At 38.4% G+C, this 22,291-nt stretch overlaps 1 protein-coding gene across 4 annotated transcripts in view; it reads left to right on the top strand.

Annotated features, from left to right (window-relative positions):
• The window catches only part of kdm5bb (lysine (K)-specific demethylase 5Bb), a 53,742-nt gene that overhangs the window by 21,144 nt on the left and 10,307 nt on the right, over nt 1–22,291 (top strand). For all 4 annotated transcript variants that reach the window (XM_015600863.3, XM_015600864.3, XM_007231674.4 and 1 more), the window contains 15 exons: nt 1,862–1,967; nt 2,887–3,005; nt 3,990–4,148; nt 7,191–7,310; nt 8,170–8,328; nt 9,185–9,366; nt 10,318–10,480; nt 12,790–12,909; nt 12,997–13,191; nt 17,711–17,892; nt 18,039–18,163; nt 19,195–19,345; nt 19,586–19,700; nt 20,225–20,595; nt 21,683–21,821. In XM_015600863.3, coding sequence (XP_015456349.3) covers nt 1,862–1,967; nt 2,887–3,005; nt 3,990–4,148; nt 7,191–7,310; nt 8,170–8,328; nt 9,185–9,366; nt 10,318–10,480; nt 12,790–12,909; nt 12,997–13,191; nt 17,711–17,892; nt 18,039–18,163; nt 19,195–19,345; nt 19,586–19,700; nt 20,225–20,595; nt 21,683–21,821 — 2,406 coding nt within the window. The remainder of the gene's footprint in view (nt 1–1,861; nt 1,968–2,886; nt 3,006–3,989; nt 4,149–7,190; nt 7,311–8,169; nt 8,329–9,184; nt 9,367–10,317; nt 10,481–12,789; nt 12,910–12,996; nt 13,192–17,710; nt 17,893–18,038; nt 18,164–19,194; nt 19,346–19,585; nt 19,701–20,224; nt 20,596–21,682; nt 21,822–22,291) is intronic.

The following is a 22,291-nucleotide window of genomic DNA, read 5'->3' as shown; positions in this document are numbered from 1 at the left end:
ACACTGTGTCCAGCGGTCAAATGCGCTGCAACTATGAATGGGAGGTCGCAGGTTTGAATACCATTTATGTAGCTCTGCCATCAGCTGCCAGAGCCCTGAGAGAGAAAAAATTGGCCTTCGTCCCTCTGGCTGGATAGATGGCGCTCTTTCCCCATAATGCTCAAAAGTTGACTGACTTCACATGTGTTGGAGGAGGCATGTGCTCGTCCTCATTCTCCTAGGGTCACAGGCACCACTGGTGATGGGGACGCACAAAGGAGTGGGACAATTGGATAGCCAAATTGGGAGAAAAATGGGAAAATTCTGAATAAAATAAAATAAAAATTGCACTGGATGGTTCTTAAATTTTAATAAAAAGCTGTGTTGTAAGAAGAACGAAGTTCTTTATAGTAAAGCTAATATCTAGTAAGCTTCATAATCTAAACATGCTTTAAACACGATATGGACAAAATAATATTGCTATAGGTTTTTCTTCCTAAAATCAAAAATATAAAAAATATCTGCAACTACAGGAAACGTTTGGTTGAGTTTTTGTAAGTTTTTTGAGAGTTGATACATCAGCTCACCGACGCAGCCTTGTTCTGATCCACATCACCCTGGGAGTGATGAGGGAAAAGAGCGCCATCTACTGTACCCACCCAGAGAGAGCAAGACCAACGGTGCTCTCTCAGGGCTCCGGCAGCTGATGGCAAGCTACATGAACAGGATTCGAACCAGCTTAGTCTGCTGGACCACTCTGAGCCCCTTGAACTTGTCCGTTTTAAGATTAAGTTCAGGAAAGTGCTTAAGATAAAAAAATAACACTAGATGGTTCTAAAATTAAATAAAAAGCTGTGTTGTATCAAGAACGGAGTTCTTTATAGTAAAGCTAATAGCTAGTAAGCTTCATAATCTAAACATGCGTTATATTCCAAGAATTTCCCCCCGGGGATCAATAAAGTATCTATCTATCTATCTATCTATCTATCTATCTATCTATCTATCTATCTATCTATCTATCTATCTATCTATCTATCTATCTATCTATCTATCTATCTATCTATCTATCTATCTATCTATCTATCTATCTATCTATCTATCTATCTATCTATCTATCTATCTATCTATCTATCTATCTATCTATCTATCTATCTATCTATCTATCTATCTATCTATCTATCTATCTATCTATCTATCTATCTATCTATCTATCTATCTATCTATCTATCTATCTATCTATCTATCTATCTATCTATCTATCTATCTATCTATCTATCTATCTATCTATCTATCTATCTATCTATCTATCTATCTATCTATCTATCTATCTATCTATCTATCTATCTATCTATCTATCTATCTATCTATCTATCTATCTATCTATCTATCTATCTATCTATCTATCTATCTATCTATCTATCTATCTATCTATCTATCTATCTATCTATCTATCTATCTATCTATCTATCTATCTATCTATCTATCTATCTCTACACTATATGGACAAAATAATATTGATATAGTTTTTTCTTCCTAAAATCAAAAATATTAAAAATATTTGCAACTACAGGAAACGTTTGGTTGAGTTTTTTGCTGCCAAAGGAGGAACAACCAGTTATTAAATCCAAAGATTCACATACTTTTCTCACTCACTGTGAACAAATGTTAACATGTTGTGTTCAATAAAAACATGCAAACATATAATTTATAGTGTGGTATTAGTTTAAGCAGACTGCGTTTGTCTATTTTTGGGACTTTTCTTGCAACTGTAGTTCATCCTGCTTTTGTTGGATAAATTGTTTCCTATTTTTCAGAGAAAAATAAGATTAAGTCCTGAAATCACTGTGTTATCCTCTGTGTGATCCTCTGTCTGTGTGTGTAGTCTGGATGTGGGAAGTCTGAAGCATGTGCTGCAGGAGGAGAGGTGTGTGAAAACAAACCCAACCTGAGGAGGAGGATGGGCTCATTCGTAGCCAAATCTGAACCAGGTGAGCTTCATACCTTTATACACGGAGGTAATTCGAAATGCTTTATAGAGATATTACAAAATTAACTAGAACAATGTTAAAAGAAAAATATATTTAAGGAAATTGTTTAAAAAAACTAACAAAAACATACGTGCAGTTTGGAGAAAAATAAAGTGTGGATGAAAGTAGAGGATGGCTGTTTAGGTAGCTTGCTGAATTAGCAGCTGTGCTAACCATCCACTGCGCTAAACAAAAAACCTGCGCTGATATAAGGCCTCTTTTTTGAACTGCAGCTGATGTACCATCACAGCGCTAACGCTTGGAGGAAAGCGACTCAGTTCTGATACATCAGCTCACAGACGCAGCCTTGTGCTGTTCCACATCACCCTAGGAGTGATGAGGGGAAAGAGCGCCATCTACTGTACTGTACCAAGAGAGAGCAAGAACAACTGTGCTCTCTCAGGGCTCCGGCAGCTGATGGCAAGCTACATGAACAGGATTCGAACTGGCTTAATCTGCTGGACCACTTTGAGCCCCTTGAACTCGTCCATTTACAGATTAAGTTCAGTAAAGAGCTGAAAAGAAGCACTCTTTCTTTATTAGACTCTTCTTTTTCACCACAATACTGACGCTGGTATGTTCAAAGCTTGAGGCTAAAGGGTTGTTATTATTACAGCAAAATACAAGCGCTTCTGTTTTTGTATTACATATAAAATTCTAAAAACATAAAGCAATAATTTTGGGAAATTAAGAGTAAAAAAAAAATATTAATTCATTAATTCATTACAAATTCCAAAGAGAAATAAAGGCTACATAAAAATCAGCAGAATTATACGCACCACGCTTTTACTAATGATAGGCTGAACATGTTATAATCACATGAAGCTCAGTGAGTTCAGCCTGATAATAAGCTCTATTATATTCTGTGTCTAATCTGCAGTGAAGGAAATCCCCATTCAGATTAAACAGGAGCCGGTGGAGAGTAAAGTTGTGCAGCCGGAACCGGAGAAGACCAAACCTCGCCAAAAGAAAAACACCCCCCCTCCACCCGTCAGCGTTGTGAGTCTCCTGTTTCACTAATCTAATATTCGAGGAGCTGTTTATAAAGTGTGTGAGTGTGTGTGACAATGTTAATGCTGTTATTAGGGCTGGACTGTAATTTTTATTATTTAATATATGGTGATAGAAAATGTTAGCAGTTAATAAAGGTGAATTTAATTTTAACTTTTGAGCAAATTTGGGCTAATCTATTCATATTTGCATCTCAAATCCTTAACTATTAGTTATTTTTTAGGAGAATAAAGGTGCAGCAAACCATCAAACATTGACCAAGAGGTGTACAGTAGAGATGGGCGATATGGCTCTAAAACAGTATCACAATATTTCAGGGTATTTTTGCGATAACGATATACTTGGCGTTATAGGAAAACTATAATGATTCATTCATTTCAGGAATATAGTATAATAGTATAACAGTATAATCATAATGTGGCAAAATAGAGAGCACTTCATTTTCTGAATCAGTTTCTCTGATTTTGCTATTTATAGGTTTATGTTTGAGTAAAATGAACATGTTGTTGTTTTCAATAAGCTACAGTCAACATTTCTCCCAAATTCCAAATAAAAAATTCTCATTTAGAGCATTTATTTGCAGAAAATGCGAAATGGCTGAAATAACAAAAAACAATTTCATATTCATAAAGTTTTAAGAGTTCAGAAATCAATATTTGGTGGAACAACCCTGGTTTTTAATCACAGTTTTTTTCATGCATCTTGGCATCATGTTCTCCTCCACCAGTCTTACACACTGCTTTTGGATAACTTTATGCTGCTTTACTCCTGGTGCAAAAATTCAAGCAGTTCAGTTTGGTGGTTTGATGGTTTGTGATCATCCATCTTCCTCTTGATTATATTCCAGAGGATTTTAATTTGGTAAAATCAAAGAAAATCATAATTTGTAAGTGGTATCTTATTTTTTCCAGAGCTGTATATGTAATTATCTCTACTCTAAAGACCTTTATCATCTTCTTCTTCTTCCCCCAGGTGGATCTGTACGTGTGTTTAGTATGCGGGAACGGCAACGATGAGGATAGGCTGTTGCTATGCGACGGCTGTGATGACAGCTACCACACCTTCTGCTTGATCCCGCCCCTAACCGACATCCCTAAGGGTGATTGGAGATGCCCCAAGTGTCTGGCTCAGGTGAGGGAAGGTGGGAAGGGCGGATCCCTAACAGCACCCAGCGGAGGGCTTTAGATCCTCTGGGTAAAGTTATGTTTAGCAGTGTTTGTGAGGCTTAGAGCTCTGATTCATCTTATTCTTCTCTTCTCTGGTTATTAAGAGTGTAATTATCTGTTCTCAAAACAGTTCAGTTTGATTTATGTTGCACCAGAATTTTAAGGAAATATGACACAGTATTAAAATCCACCAAATTAACTAAATTTAATTAAATCATTGTTTTATAATTGTTTAAAGCTCACAATCATTTGCTTCAATTCAGTTAATTTGATAGTTTTTAGTATCCTGCCAAATTTCTCAATTAACTGCATGTCAGGGTTGACCCAGGCAGAGAGACGAGGAGGCGGACGTATGTGCAGGTATGGCGAGAAATTTATTAAATAAGTAAATAAACAAATAAACAAAGAACAGCGAAACAAACCAAAACAAACTAGGGAGACTAGAGAACATAAATAAAACAAACAAGAGATAATAAGAATAACTAAACTAGACAGGGCAAGGGAGTAGACAAGAAAACTAAACAGGGAACTAGAAAATAAACAGAGATAAACACAGAACAAGGGACTCGGGCTAAGGCTATGAAAACACTGAGAACAGAGAAACGCAGAGGGACAGACAACGGAAGACAGTGCAAAGACCGACCAGGACAGGTGACAGAGGAAAGCTATTTAACTAAACAGGAAACACACTGGGAGTGGAAACACCTGGGGAAGGGGTGGAGCTACAAATGAGACATGAGGTAATGGAAAATCACAGGCAGAACACAGGGGCACGGGTCACGTGGGACAACACAGGCACGAGGACAGACAGGAAACAGGGCCAGGCGTGACACTGCATCACATTTTGCATACTAACTAAAGAAAAAAAAAACTACAATTTGTTTTTTTTATTCAGATAATTTAATATATATTTTATTATCGTGAAATAATTTACTGAGAATTGATTTTAATCTATTTTAGTAGTTTGGTACTGAAATTTGGCACCATAATAAAAATAACCGACTTAACTGAATCAGAGAAAATAATTGTGAATTGTGTTACTCTAATAAATATTTGATTTAAACGCATTAAGTTTATTTGATGGATGCATTTTATTATCATGTCAAATTTCACTAAAATTTGATTTTAGTTAATTTGATAGTAAAATTTGATATAATGATGTTTATAGAATGGTCAGATTAATTAATCAAATCATTTAGTAAAAATTTTCACAGTAAAAAATATAATTTTGCTTAGTTACGTATTTTAAAAATCTTATTTAAAATACTCAGTATATAGATTATTTGATATAAGCGATATGTATTTAAGAAATTAATTTAAGGAATTTGATCTCTTAAATATTTATACAGCAGGTCAGTATAGAAATCACGCACATTAACTAGATTTTGTCTGTAGGTTTTAAATAATAATAAGTGTTCCTCTATAGTGACCTGCTTGGTGCCATATGTTCGTCTGGGTCCCTTAGAGCACAATTAACCCTTCTGTTATTGAACAGACTGCAGTGAAGTGTCAGTCAGTCTGCTGAGCATCTGCTTTATCACACATTCAGAGACTGGCGTATAATAGAGGGTAAAACATATGTACAGTGCTGTGAAAAACTCCTTACAAAATAAAATAAATGAATAATAAACAAATAAGAAAAAGGGGAAAAAAGAGGGTGAATTATTCAGTGGCTGTTATATAGGTTAAAATTAGTGCCGAAATAGGATTTTTTTTCCTAGAGCCCCTAAGGAAATATTTTATTTTTTTCCAACTGAATTAATTGCATCTCTAAGTCTCTAAGCCACACAGAAGCTTTTGGAGGGTGTTTTGATTTCCAGTGTAATAAAATTCTCCTGCTTTAACAAATACATTTTAATATTGAACAAATATGACCTGAGTGAATATAAAAAGCAGTTTTTTAAAATGATAATTAAATGTATTAATGGAACAAAGCAACTCTAACCAACCTGGCACTATGTGAAAAAGTATTTATGTATCTCAAAATTGAATAACTTAATAATAACTACTGCAATCAAGCTTTACTGCTAACTGATGATGAGTCTTTCTAAACTCTGTGGAGGAATTTAGTTCTACTTTTCTTTACAGAATTATTTTATTCTATTTATTCTATTCTTATTATTATTTTATACACATTGGAGGACTTTCCAGCATGAACCTCCTGTTGAAGATCATCCACCACTTCTGTTTTTGAGCTATTCCTAGATAGACTTGCTCCTGTGCTTCGGGTCATTGTCCTGATGCAGAACCCAAGTACAGCTGAGCTTAAGGTCTCAATTGATGGCCAGACATTCCCCTTGAGGATTTTCTCAAGGTCAATTGTCGTCAATTACAGCAAGTTATCCAAGTTTCTGAAGCTGTAAATTGTGTAATTTTATTCAGAAGGAAGATGAACAATTAATATTTTATTTTTTTATAAATTTAAGTTAATATGGGTAATATTTACTGATCTACTTATACAGTAGTAATGTGTAACACATGTGTAACGCTGCAACATCCCAGACGTCTCAGCACGTATGTAGTTATAGAGGTTTCTAATATGTTCCTTCTGTGATAATCCATCCCATAATAACTCCAATATTATCTATACACAGTTCCTGCAGATTGTGCGGTAGGGGTATAGGAGTGTTAATCATAGAGCGTTCAATAGAAACACATCCCACACATTTTCTATAGTCAGGGATAGATCTGGAGATGTAGCAGCTAGACATAGTATAGTATCTCTATATGTATATATGTATATATGTATATTAGCTGAAAGTCAGCAGTGTGTGGACGAGCATTGTCCTGCTGGAATAATAGTGTACTGTAGATCCACTGGCTGCAGGACCTTTTTAACATAACATTGGGCTGTTAAAGTTCCTGTAATGAAGACTGAAGATGATCCAGCAGCAGGACAAACATGACCAGCATATAAATCTGGAGTTTTACAGGACTTGAGGTCTTGAATCAGTCTAGTCCACTAATTCTCTGATTGGCTAATTAACTGGTAAATGTCTCCATACAGGAATGCAGTAAGCCGCAGGAGGCGTTCGGCTTCGAGCAGGCGCGCAGAGACTACTCGCTCAAAGCCTTCGGGGAGATGGCCGACTCTTTCAAGTCTGACTACTTCAACATGCCTGTCCACGTAAGATCCAAACACTTTCTTCAGTGGGTGGGAGGAACACATATAAACAACTGATTTAACGTTTAAAGAACCTGCTAGAACATTTGGTAGCACTTTATTTAAAGAGCACCTGCATGCTTTACCTCAGTGCCTCATTATATATTAAAAACAAATGCATCAATTACAATAGACATCATGTATTTTATTTATTTTAAATATTTATTTTTAAGTTTTGTTGCACATAACAGTATTCGAGCGCTGAAAAGACCAATCAGAATAAACCATAAACCAGCCAATGAACAAGTTTATAAACCAATGAAACAGTAACTTGGCCCCCAGTTGCCCACTGCACTGGAAAAAATAGTAGTACTAGATCCATTGAGGCAAAGTAACAGTTTTTTTTTTTTATTTATTATTTTTTTTTTACTAATTTAATGTGATTTAGAACACTTTTTCAATCACCTTTTCCTACTATTTAGGGATGGTTTATAAAATACAAAGGTCAGTATAAAAAATGTGTAAAATATTACACACAGGCTTTCAATGCAATGGAAATAAAAAAATAGAAAATAAATATACTAGTTAATTGGATTTTTTTGCTATATATATATATTTTAGTGTAGAATATTAGTGTCTTAGTGTCTTATTTTCTGTGCATTACAGACAGAAAACAGCTTACATTTTTTCCCATTACTGGAGATAAATCAGGTCTGAAAGGGTTATAAAAGTATAAAAGTAAAAGTAATGTAGGAGGAAAAAATAAAGCCATAAGGAACAAAAGCTTAGGCGGCACAACAGAGTCCTATAGTGCACTATATATGACGCTAGTATATAATATAATTTATTCAAAAACTTACTGAGTATTAATGTCTATGTTTAGATGGTTCCCACAGAGCTGGTGGAGAAGGAGTTCTGGCGGCTGGTGCGCACTATAGAGGAGGATGTGACGGTGGAGTATGGAGCTGATATCGCCTCCAAGGAGTTCGGAAGCGGATTTCCCATCAGGGGCGGCAGGTTCAAGGTCGCGCCGCATGACGAGGTAAATTATAATGCTTATTTTTCTTCTTCTATTGTTTTAAAGAGAGACGGTGATGGGTGACATGCCATTCTGGACAATTTCTAGACAGTTAATTCACTCACACAGCTAACCAACCAGGACAAGGGTTGGGAATCACCTATCTATTAGCTTACACGACATCAGTGACTGTAAAAAATCGTTTTACATTGGAAACAACCTGCTGCATGTACACCCACGCCTGGTACACACACATGAACACGCAGCAGTGCACAAACCCAACTTTTACATCAACAATAAACAAAATACTAAATAAAACAACATTGCTGTTCCAATAAGTTACCTGCCAACACACCTTCACAGTGTGAACGAGCAGGTCAGTTTCCTCTGCTAAGAAGCGCAGAAGCACTCCACTGTTAAAATAGCAATCCGCCAAAATCTTCAGAGCGCACTTGGCTCTTAAAGGGAATGGCAAGTGACACACTAATTGGTTTATTTCATGTTACGCCCAAAACACACCCATTAATGTAGAGACATTAGCATTTTGCTTGTTTTGAGCCATGAAAGGTGTACTTTTCTCGTTGTTACGATAGCAGACACCCTAAGTCACGCCCTAAATCAAGCTGCATGGTGCACGGAGGACTAACTTTAGACTAAATATGACTTAAATAAATTTTAAGTCTTTGTTCTATATAAATTATTCGGCAACTAAACACATTTGGCTGTTTTCAGCCAAATAATCCTGTATAAATTGAAACAAAGTTATGAATTTTGTAAAAGTGCTAATTCTAGGCAAACTGATGAACTCTGTATTCTAGAAATGAACGTTTTGATCAGTTTTTTGTTTAATTTGTTGTACATCTGTGCTTGCTTGTTGTAGAAATACCTGAGCTGCGGCTGGAACCTGAATAACATGGCCATGATGGACCCGTCGGTGTTGACCCATGTGACAGCTGATATCTGTGGTATGACCCTGCCCTGGCTCTACGTGGGCATGTGCTTCTCCTCTTTCTGTTGGCACATCGAGGACCACTGGAGCTACTCCATCAACTACCTGCACTGGTACTTTACACCTTATAATGCCTCTGTAATGCCCTACGGAGACTTTTTATAGCTTCTGGATGTTTCCTAGCAACTCTGAGTGCTCACATTGCATCTACACAGGCTATAATTAGAGTCTTACTGAGAAATAATATAAATAATATTGATAGTTGTTGTAGTAATACATTTCTGAACATAAATATCAGGATGCACACAGTACTGTACAGAGATGTTACTTTTTTAGTCTAGTTTAAACTGTTGGTGTGGATTGTTTAAGTAGATGTGAAAACAGTGATCACACACAGGTGCAGACTAAAACAACTGTACTGAGAACAAACACCAGACCGGTTCTGTTTGTGGTGAGAACGTGATCCGGTCTCGAGCTGACCTATCACTAGCTATCAAATATACTCTTCAGTTTTGAGCTTAACAGCTGTTCAGGTGCAGTTTAACCTGATTTATTACCCAGATGTCATCATGGCTAAGCTGTTTGTGCAGCGCAGTTCTTCTTACTGTGCAGATGTCCTATTAAAAACCCTGTGTTCTGCAATATGCAGCTCTGGAAAAAAATAAGAGAGCGCTTAAAAATGAAGAGTTTCTTTGATTTTACCAAATTGAAAACCACTGGAATATAATCAAGAGGAAGATGGATGATCACAAGCCAAATCTTTGCACCAGGAGTAAAGGCATAAAGTTATCCAAAAGCAGTGTGTAAGACTGGTGGAGAAGAATATTTTGATGGGTATATTTAGGATATACTGATTTTGTTCCATTATAGTTTGGTCTGTATTTAGCACTGTAGAGTTTTTATTTAATATCTATATTTTACCTTAAACACTTATTATGGATCTGTCGGGGATCTTTTGGATTTTTATATTCTTGTTTTGGGTAGATGAATGTCAGTAATGAATTACATTACATACTACTGTCTGTAATTATTAATCACTGATGTGTGTGTGTGTGTGTGTTCAGGGGAGAACCAAAGACGTGGTATGGAGCTCCTGGTTTTGCTGCAGAGCAGCTGGAGGCGGTGATGAAGAAACTCGCTCCTGAGCTGTTCGAGTCACAGCCGGATCTGTTACATCAACTCGTCACCATCATGAACCCAAACACACTCATGTCCTACGGAGTACCAGTGAGTCTCTCACACACACACACACACACACACACACGCAGACACGCACACACACATATTTAAAAATTCTACCCGAGCCCGACCCAACCCGAACCATAAACTGTCATTATGAGCCCGAGTCCGCCCCGCCCCATAAACTGGCTGTTTTCGGGCTGTTTGAATGAGCGAAATATGATCAGTTAATAAACACTGTAACATAGAAGCATAGAACTATTATTTAATTAAAATGAGTTTTAAGAACAGCTACACACAGTGCTGCAAGTCAAACGCGGACAAGCGGAGGAGTTCACGTGCGCCCAGAACTACATGATTATAAGATTTATCATTTTTCACTATAGTTTAATTTTATTTTGTTTTTCTTTTTTCTCCTACAGTTCCGTACGTTTTAATTAGTTTTTAGAGTGGGCTCGCTAGTTTTTATTAGTTTTCACACATCTTATCAGAGAGATGAATCTAAGAAACAAATGAGAGAAAAATGAGAGACAGAGAGAGAGACAGAGAGAGAGACAGAGAGAGAGACAGAGAGAGAGACAGAGAGAGAGACAGAGAGAGAGACAGAGAGAGAGAGATTTGCGTGTTCTGGTGTATGAGCTACTCACAGGTTCTCTCATACTCAAGGTTTTCTCATACTGTATCAGCTGTTTCTCTTTTATCTCCCTTACGCTCATATTCTAATCCGATACATAATTCTGCAGGTTCTCAGTGTTTTCTGTCGTATTTTGCACAAGCTCTTTAAACGAGAACTAACGCCGCGGACCACGAGGTGCCGCACGCTGCCGCTGCTGTGCCGAATCCGACTCCCTGCTGAATCCAACTCTGCCTCGCAAACAGAATCGGCACAACACCCCCCGCTGTACAACTCCAGGAGTGTAAACAGCGCTTATAAATAAATTAAACAAGAAAATAAGGGGAATTCTATCAGGAATTTCAGTTTGTTTTAGTTAGTTTTATAAACACACAATACAGTTCCAGTTAGTTGCGTTTTTTCTTTTAATTATTGTTTTTATTAGATTCAGTTCAAATTATACAAAAATGTTTTTTCACTTTCAGTTTCCGTTATTTCGTTCGTTTTTAACAACTTGTTACTTAGCAACATTGTGATTATCACACCAGAGCTTTATATGAAATAAAAATAGAATTAAAAAACAGATACCTACATCTCAGACTATTTTCTGGAGCCCGACCCGACCCGGCCCGAGGAATGTGGGAAATCTCGGCCCGACCTGATTTCGGTTTGGGCCTCGGGTCAGGTCGGCTTCGAGCAGAGAATCTAAGCTCTATACTCTTGCACACACATACACTCACACTGTCACGCCCACGCACTCTCCTGAACACATGCACACACATACGCAAGCTCTCACACATAACCACACGTGCTCACACTCACACTTTTACACACACACTCTCACACACGCACGCTCACATGCACACACACTCGGGTGCTAATACTTACACGCTCACACATACATGCACACATTTGAACACTAACACTTGCATGCAAACATGGATGCTCACACACTCACTCCACTCTTTTGCTCTTACACACTCTCATACACACCCTCACACAGATACCTGCATGCACATTAAATATATATATAAATATATATTTATCTCCTCTTACGTATTATGTACTTTCTCTCTCTACTTTGTGAAGCTTTTTCTTATAAATATATCTGAAAATATTGAATATATCAGGGGTTTTAACTGGTCTTATCCCGGGACCCACAATTTTTCATGGTCATTAAATCGAGACCCACTTTTATAGAATACAAACCAAACTAATGTATTTTGAAAACAATAGCCATCAATAACTCATTTCAACATACATATTGATGCAAAATGATTTTAAGAGCATTTTTTTAAGAAACTGGGGAGAAAAAAAAAAAAAAAAAAAATATATATATATATATATATATACATATATATATATATATATATATATATATATATATATATAAACTACATGTATAAAAGTTACTACAATAAAATTAAATATTAAAACTGCACAAAATAAATAGTGTTTCACTTCTCTGCATATCTCTGCATTCAGAGAACATTAGTAAGTTCTAAAAGACGAGTACAAAATCACATGAGCATTAGGTATTTATATATTTTTTTAATGTATTTTTTTTTACAAGCTGTCTGCTCCCCACTTTTGGGCTTAACCCGTGAGTTGAGAATCGCAGGAATATAATACTGTTCAGTTTTCTCTCAAGTCTCTTAACAGGAAAAGACTCAAAGCTGCAATGTTACCAGTAAAAACAGCTCAGTATTGATCCTGGGGTTTTAATCTCTCTTTTTCTCTCCAGATTTACCGGACCAATCAGTGCGCAGGAGAGTTCGTCATCACGTTCCCACGAGCTTATCACAGCGGGTTCAACCAGGGCTTTAACTTTGCCGAGGCGGTGAACTTCTGCACGGTGGACTGGGTAAGAGTCAGGACCGGTTCTCAGAGAGCTCTGCTGGATCCAGGTTCAGAATTAACCCCCGGTGTTTCTGCGTGTGTGTTTGTGCAGATGCCTCTGGGTCGTCAGTGTGTGGATCACTATCGCCTGCTGCACCGTTACTGCGTCTTCTCCCACGATGAGATGATCTGCAACATGGCTGCTAAAGCCAATAAGCTGGACGTGGTGCTGGCCTCCTCCGTTCACAAAGACATGGTGCTGATGATCAACGAGGAGAGAGACCTGCGGGACCAAATCCGCAAGCTGGTAAGAGCCGGTCGCTCATGAAGCGTATCAAGATTAATTACCTTAATTAATTATTATTTCAATTTAAGGTCTTAAATTATCTTAAATTTACTGTAAATTTGCAGTAAAAAGCTTTTTTTAATGCGTTTAATGCCGGTGGGAAAACACAGTGGCCCATCGTAAACATCTTAAGCAGTTAGCAGAGAGCTAGCTAACATTAGCGGCTAGCTAGCTAACATACTAACTTTAGCAGCGAGCTAGCTAACATGCTGACTTTAACTAGCTTAAGCGAGCTAGCTAACAATACCAGGGATAAAACTAAGGTTAGCAGCAAGCTAGCTAACATTAGCGGTGAGTTAACTAACATACGAACGTTAGCACTGAGCTAGCTAACAATACCAGGAATAAAACTAAGGTTAGCAGCAAGCTAGCTAACATTAGCGGTGAGTTAACTAACATACGAACGTTAGCACTGAGCTAGCTAACAATACCAGGGATAAAACTAAGGTTAGCAGCAAGCTAGCTAACATTAGCGGCGAGTTAACTAACATTCAAACGTTAGCACTGAGCTAGCTAACGGAACCAGGGATAGAACTAAGTTTAGCGGAAAGCTAGGTTACATTAGTGGCGAATTAGCTAACATACAGACGTTAGCAGTTAGCTAGCTAACATTTCCAGGGATAGAACTATGGTTAGCGGAAAGCTAGCTGACATAAGCGGTGAGTTAGCTAACATACGGACGTTAGCAGTGAGCTAGCTAACGTTAACAGGGATAGAACTAAGGTTAGCGGAGAGCTAGCTAACATTAGCGGCGAGTTAGCTAACATACTAACACAGCGGAAAGTTAGCTAACGTTACCGGGAAGAGATCTAAAGAAATTATGACTACATTTTCTGATTTTAAATCATGTTTATTCAGGTCTTAAAAAGGTCTTAGATTGTTGAAGTGCAGTAATAAAATCATTGCTAAAATGAGAAAATGGAAAAAAATTCTACTGCACCTAGGAACACTAATTCATTAAAATGTAGTTTTTATTAACCATTGATACAGTATTATGCTGTATTTCTATTCAGGTTGTCTAAAGCCCTATCCTGATGGGATTAGTTTCTCAGGGGGTTCTGGGTAATTTTCTCTTTTATGGGTTTTTTTATCCTCTGTGATTTTATTCCCGTCCAGAACGATCATGTACGTGTTTTTCTCAGACATCCTCTGATAAATAAATTACAGGCTGAATTATCTACTGTTTTTCTCTGAACTCCGTGGTCCTCCGGTAATTTTAGTCCCGTCCGGACGCACATCTCTGAGTTTCGTCTCCTCGTGTTTAATAAAATAGCTATTTGTCCACTGCTGGGCACCGTAATTACACTTTGGGCAGGCAACAGTTTCCATGGAGATCCACGTTTAAAACACAACAGCGAGTGGAAATGGAGGAGCTACTGAACGCCGTGATGTCATGTGACCGAGAAAAACAGCCAAAAAACTCATTGATCCTCCTGTTTTTTCAATTGCAGTCCGGATGCAGGAGTTTTATCACTAGAAGAGTAGAAGTGTGAAATATTTTTGACAGACATCCCCCTGAGAAACTAATCCCGTCCAGATAGGGCTTTATTAACATTTTCAATGGCATGCCAGTGTATCTACCAGATGCCTAGATCAGTATTAAAACTCGAAACCCTTTTTAAATAATTTTCTTCCTCATGAAAATTGATCCCATCAGGTACTTTAAATAGTGAATTTCCTTTGTTTCACTTTGGTTTCTGTTCTGTTATCAGCTCCACTCTGTCGCCACAAAACTGCCTAATAAACGCTGCACACCTGCGCTCTTATCTCACTGCACTGTTAGCTCTTACTGGAAGAGGAAGCTCTGGTTTTGATGGTATCAGAGCTGTGTTCATGACATTAGCTGTTATTAAATGTTCAGTATTATAATGAGTTTAGCAGAGGGATGTGGGTAAAGCTAATCTACATGCAGGTGGCTGGGGTTAATTTGTCACCCTGTTTCTAACCGCAGTCGCAGTTGTAATAAGCTGAATGACAAATGATCAATGTTTCTCTGACAGATTCAGATTTTAAAAAGCTTAGCATTGCCAGTCAAAGCGCTATTAAATTATATAGAAAACTAAAAACGTCAGGTTCAGATTACTAAATTATTCTTATACTCTACTCACATAATAATTAAATGTAGTAAATTGTTCAGCATCACTTACATAAACTGTGTATAGCTGGACAGAGCATCCTCTCTCAAAAGTGAAGCCACCACAGGTTGGGCGCCCCCTGCTGTTCGGTTTCAGAAAGCTGTGTAACCCCACCCATCCCCATAGGTTTTAATGGCAAAACAGAACAATTTTCAATCACGTTTTTTTTCTAATATACTGTAACTATACCTCCTTTATTTAAATGCAGCAGCTAGTGTAACCTCTGCATATATTGTTAAATTTTTATCCCCACAGAATTAATTTTTAAAACGTTATTCAGCTGTATTCAAAAAGGTGTGGTTATTGTAAAAGGGCTGGTTATGGGCGGGACCAATAACAGACCGTCAGCTCCGCTCCACAGCCTGTGAACTCGAGGCAGTCCTCAGGGGCGGGGTTATTTAAATGAGTAGGCCGTCTCTCCACAGTCTTTCTCCCTCCTCTGGTCTCTACTGCGCAGACTCGGGTTTCAGGATCGCCAACATGGAGGAAGATTTTGGCTTCATTTTCATTGAATGAATGGGAACGACGACACGGCGTCCATCTTTTTTACAGTCTCTGATCCCTTATCACAAACCCAATATCAGTTTACTCAGTTTAATACCTCTTTCACAAACTAGAAGTTTATATGAGCTGTACAAGGCTAGGATAGTAACGTTAGCCGAGATAACTTTTAGCCGTAGCATTTGATGACAATTTTATCTATTCTAAAGTTGCATTGGTAAATAATTCAGCACTGGTGGGGAGTTTAGATTTTGAAGTTCAATTATTTGAGTGTAAGACACTTGGCTAATATTTTTGCCCTCTAATATAAAAACTTAAGTCTAATTTTAAGCTCTTTGTTAGAAGTGTGTCCAAAAATACCTCGGTTTGCTTTGCTTGTTTGTCAGATCAGAATTAGTGGTGTTCGTGCAGTAATTTGCAGCACTCTTCCTTTTTTTTTAACATTAAATTTAGTTTGGTCTGAAAGCAATATAATTGTCTTTATGACTACGTTCTCATTAAAAGCCAAATTGCTCAAACTGGTTTTTTACTCAAATCAGATTTGTATACCTTGACGGTTCACATTCACTGTAAATGTCAGTGATCTGTATCTGTGTGTAATGTGAACACAGAATCTGTCCCTGAAACGCCTCACATGCTGCACATTGATACCTGTATAAACGCCTCCTTCTTCACCAACAACAAAAAAACCCTCGTATTAGAGAGACGAGAGACTCGTAGCTTTATAAAGGGAAATGGATGAGTTAGCAGCTCATATGTGGAGCATCTTTTGCTGGAGTGGAGAAACAGTAAACAGCTGCTCTGAAGTTCATGCTCAGGTCCAGGAGGTGAAAAAAAGACCAAATGGTTTGCTTTTGCTGTTTTTTTGCAGCTATAGCTGCACAGCTGCACCAAGAGATAGACTGTGGGTACGAGAGAGAAGCACGTAGCACTAATGCTAATGCTAATGCATAAAAGCAAAAAGACGCATGAATTCAGATTTGACCGTTCACATTCATGTCGCATGTCTGTGGAACAAATACTTATCCGATTGAGGACCACATATGAAAGTGACTCAAATTTGATTTGAAAAAATTTGATTTGAAAAAATTTTATTTGACACGTTCACACAACCATGAAAAAAATCAGATCTGAGACATATTAGGCAAAAAATTGGATTGAGTCACTTAAGCCTGGTAATGTGAACGTAGCCTATATTGAACAATAATTCATTATATTTTATTTCACAATGTGAAAAAAAAAGCTGGCAAAATTGTGCCAAAGTGTCTACAATATTTTGTGTGTCCACTAGGGGTGGGCAATATTATATCGTATACAATATATCGTGACACAGATATATCATGATATTAAAAATCCATATCGTGATAATAGGGCTGTTCTGTCTTAAAAGTAGTCTATTATTTACTGTGAAGCTTTAGGTGTATTTATTGTATAATTGTTTTAGTTTGCAGTTTATATGCATGCACTAAATATTCTGCAATTTTTTTGCTGCATTATATTATTTTACGCTATATTATTTATTTTGCCACATTATGATTATACTGTTATACTATTATACTATATTCCTGAAATGAATGAATTATTTTAGTTTTCCTATATCGCCAAGTATATCCTTATCGCAAAAATACCCTGAAATATCGTGATATTATTTTAGAGCCATATCGCCCACCCCTAGTGTCCACCCTTATTATCCAGCACTGCCTTCACTCTGTTGGCCATGAATCATCACATAATGGAGCTGGTGGATGGACCTATATCTGTTGAGGATGCCCCACAGATGCTCAGTAGGGTTTAGTCCAGTGCTGTAGAATGCTGATAGTATGTGTGTTTAATCTCCTACACAGGGGGTGGTGCAGTGTGAGCTGTTTGAATACGACTTGCTGCAAGACGACGAGAGGCAGTGTGTGAAGTGCCGCACCACCTGTTACCTGTCTGCCCTCACCTGTCCCTGTCGACCGGGTGAACAGGTGTGTCTGCACCACGCTCGCCACCTGTGCTCCTGCCCCATCTCCAACTACACGCTGAAGTGAGTCTTCCATGGAAACACCGCTCAGCTCTTAGTCTGAGAACTCTGAGACAATGCCACATATAGAGTAACACAGTTATAATGATGTAATTGTGTTTTTATCTAGTTAAATTATACACTGTGATCTCTCCTGTCTGCTGCTGCAGGTACCGCTTCACGCTGGATGATCTTTACCCCATGATGAATGCTGTGAAGCAGAGGGCCGAGTCCTATGATGTTTGGGCCTCACATGTCTCTGAGGTTCTGGAGGCCAAACTGGATAAGAAGCGCAGTGAGTTTTACCATGATAGTAGTGAGCTCTAGTGAGAGGAGTGTGAGGAGTGTACTGTAACTGTGTGATGATCCAGTAGCTCAAAATCTCTTAATTTAGGTTAATCACACCAGCTGTGCATAGAGCCACCTACTAACTACTCTGATGAGATCAGAGTTAATAAACGAATAAATGAATAATAATTGTTATTAAACTGTCATAGTAAGCATGTATTGGGTATGTTTTCAGAATTTCCCTCTGGGAAAATTATCTATCTATCTGTTCTTTGATTAATAAAATAGTACGCGTTATATGTTGTTTATCAAAAAATACGACTGCACGTGTGACTGCCTGCGTGTGCATCCATCTGCGTGTGTGTGTGAAATCCTGTGTGTGCGCCCGGTCATCTGTGTGTGCGTCTGCGCGTTAGTGCCTGTGGCTGTGTGTGTGTCTGTCTGTGTGTGTGTCTGTCTGTGTGTGTGTCTGTCTGTGTGTGTTAGTGCCTGTGTGTGTGTGTCTGTCTGTGTGTGTTAGTGCCTGTGTGTGTGTCTGTCTGTGTGTGTTAGTGCCTGTGCGTGTGTCTGTCTGCATGTTTTAGTGCGTGTCTGTCTGCGTGTGTTAGTGCCTGTGTGTGTCTGTCTGTGTGTGTTAGTGCCTGTGTGTGTGTCTGTCTGTGTGTGTTAGTGCCTGTGTGTGTGTCTGTCTGTGTGTGTTAGTGCCTGTGCGTGTGTCTGTCTGCATGTTTTAGTGCGTGTCTGTCTGCATGTTTTAGTGCGTGTCTGTCTGCGTGTGTTAGTGCCTGTGTGCGTCTGAGTGTCTGTGTGCGTCTGTGTGTATGCATGTGTGTTTGCATCTGCTTGCGTGTGCTGCATGCGTTATTAGCTTGTTAGCATTTAGGCACTTTTGCTGGTGAGCTGAGTGGGAGCAGTTGCTCTCCAGAAAAGCTCATCTCAGATTTGAGGTTAGAGGATCTATTATAGATATCTACAGTAATGCCCGGCTATAAAAACCCCATTTAATTTCCCTCTCTCTTTCTGTTTCTCTCTGCTCAGACCTCACAGTGTTCCGTTCTCTGATTGAAGAGTCAGATAAAGGGAGTTTTCCTGATAACGATCTGTTACGCCACCTGAAACTGGTCACACAGGATGCAGAGAGGTGTTCATCTGTGGCTCAGCAGCTTCTAACCGGCAAGAGACAGACCAGGTACACCTACACTCACGTCAGACATGCGTTCAAACAGGCAGATCTGACCTAAAAACTCAACACGGACCTCATTCTATCATTCTCTGTTCCATCCAAGCCTCACATCACCAAACACAGTCCAGGCCAGCGCAGGGGCCTTATGTTTATATGTTTATTTGTGTGTTTGAGACACACATCTATGTATGTTTCATTCCTAGTGTGAATAAGAGTTTTAAATTGTTGTTTTGTGTGTGTTATCAGGTACCGCATTGCTGGAGGAAAGACTCAGAATCAGCTGAGCGTGGAGGAAATGAGGTCTTTTGTCCGGCAGCTTTACAACCTTCCCTGCAGCCTAACACAGGCACCGTTACTGAAGGTAATACTCACGCACAGTTTAATCATTTTAGTAAAATTGTGAAAATGCTTCACAGCTCTTTACCAGAGATAACCGCATGGCCTCCATCCACATGGTTGGGCACGTGCTTGTAAATGTGAGCACGTGTGGAAAGCTGTGCTCCTCAGTCCAGCACAGTTTTGCAGCGCAGATATTTCCAGTTACAGCTGAAAAACGCTCATATTTACCTTTTAAAAAAAACATTTAAATGCCTTACTGTTGATTACTGTTGTTTTGCTGTTTTCCTCGGACTCTTGATCGATCCGGATATGAAAATAAAAAAAGGAAACAAATGTAAAGGAAATAAAGAACTAAGAGACAGATAAGACCATAAAACCAGTAATAAATAAATAAAAGGATGAAATAAATAAAATAAAAGAACTAAAAGGAAACACATAAAATTAGATAAATAAAAAAGAGAAAATAGATTAATTAAATAAAAAGGTAAAAGAAAATACTCTTAAACTAAATCAGTCAGATCAATAACCTCTGGTTTTGTTTCTCAGGAGCTGCTGAACCGCATTGAGGACTTCCAGCAGCACAGTGAGAAGGTCCTGTCTGACGACGTCAGTCCGGATCTGGTGGGGGAGATTCAGGCTCTGCTGGACGAGAGTTCGGAGTTTGACGTTAGTTTGCCGGAGGTTTCTCAACTGCGGGAGCGTCTGGAGCTGGCCCACTGGCTCGGCGCCGTTCAGCGGGCTGAAGATTCCTCCAGCAGTCCTCGCGGCCTCTCGCTGGACGGCATGCGGCGGCTTATCGACCGCGGGGTGGGGCTGACCCCCCACCCGTCCACGGAGCGAGCCATGGCCCGGCTACAGGAGCTGCTCACGCTGTCGGAGCAGTGGGAGGAGAGAGCGCAGACTCTGCTGAAGACCAGGTACAGGCAGCACTGGATCACTCACAGTCGATAGCTGTGTCTGAAACCAAATCATAAATCAATACATTAGGGTAATATGGGTCACTGTATAGAGTATATATACAGTATTATAGGTAAGATGAATTATTGAACCTTATCTGGCTATAATAAATAAAATGTATTTCTAAAATAAATTAAAAACATAAGTGTATAAATAGTCTTATATGAGGTCCATGTCTTTCTTCCCTACACTGTAAATGAATAGTGTAGTGATCTATCAGATTATGAAGGAACACAAGGAATCATGTAGTAACTTAAAAACAGTGTTAAACAAACCAAAATACTCTGTGAAGAAGCTTTTAGATGCTCTTATCTGGGGAGCTGCTAACTTGTGGTTTCTGAGACTGGTAACTCTGATTAACTAATCCTGATGAGTGCCAGTTTCATCAGTACAATGTTTTTGATTGTCTTTGCAGTGTCTGCACTTGAGGATACTTTCAAAGTTCTTGAAATTCTTCTTTTTTGATTGACTGACCTTTTAATTTTTTTAAGTATTTTTTTCTTTACTTATTTAAGTAGGTCTTCTCATAATCTAGATTAGAACATTACTCAAATATTCACTATTCAGTGTATACCTGTAACTCTACCTCTTCACTACTTTACTTTAACTGATGCTCTCAAACACTTTATTAAGAGACAAGAAATTCAAGTAATTAACTCTTGATGAGTTCAGCACAGCTGTTAACTGAAAGCCTGAATTCCAGGTGACTCTACCTCATAAAACTGACTGAGAAAATCCAGCAGATATGTGTAAAAATGTCATCTAAACAAGAGGTGCTACTCTTTGAAGAATCTAAAATATAAAACATATTGTAAATAATTCCATATGTTTTTCTTCATAGTTTGGATGACGTGAGTATAAGTAGTAATGTTTAGTATCTACAATGCAGAACAGGCCTGGTTGAGTTAAGTTGGGTTAGTGATATAATATCATAAACAGTGATAGAAACAAAAAAAATAATTAAAATGGCCAGTAACAGCCAGCAGCTCAGAAAACAAGCATCTTCCCGAGCTGTAATTCTGATTGTAGCTCCTCTGTGTTCCTCAGGCCTCCGGAGAGCCTGACGTCTCTCTCTGCCACTCTGAAGGAAGTGGACTCTGTTCCTACATACCTGCCCAACTGTCTGCTGCTGCGGGACTCCGTTCAGAGAGCCACCGAGTGGCTGAAAGAGGCCGAGGCTTTACAGGTAAAACACTGCACACACTGATAGATAGCAACACTGAGACACAGTATTAAATTTTCTTAAATTAAAGGGCATTTAGTTGTTTACTGCAAGTTTTGACACCCTAATGGGCACTCTAGTGTCACTATTTCCCATAAAATGGGCAGTTTTTTTTCTGGTGGGGGAAAAAAGAGATCTGATCCAGGTAATTAAGGCCAGGTAAAGTAAATTCTAAAGGCGTTTGTTGTCATTCCATCCGAGTAGAGGTACACTCCCCCAGAACAACACAGTGAAACACAGAGCAAACCGTGCAACGAAGACAACAAACTGCAAACGTGCAACAAATTATAACTGTATCACTATTATACAAAGAGTATATTAGAAATTTACTAAGAATTTATATTACGTGATACATTGCACTTTAAGTGAACTACTGTAACAGTTTTTTAACACACTTTGCTACAATAGTATACAATAGTATATTTGGAAATAAG

Source organism: Astyanax mexicanus, chromosome 12 (assembly GCF_023375975.1).
Source record: "Astyanax mexicanus isolate ESR-SI-001 chromosome 12, AstMex3_surface, whole genome shotgun sequence".
Taxonomy (NCBI): domain Eukaryota; kingdom Metazoa; phylum Chordata; class Actinopteri; order Characiformes; family Acestrorhamphidae; genus Astyanax; species Astyanax mexicanus.
This window is presented reverse-complemented; position numbering and strand designations above follow the sequence as displayed.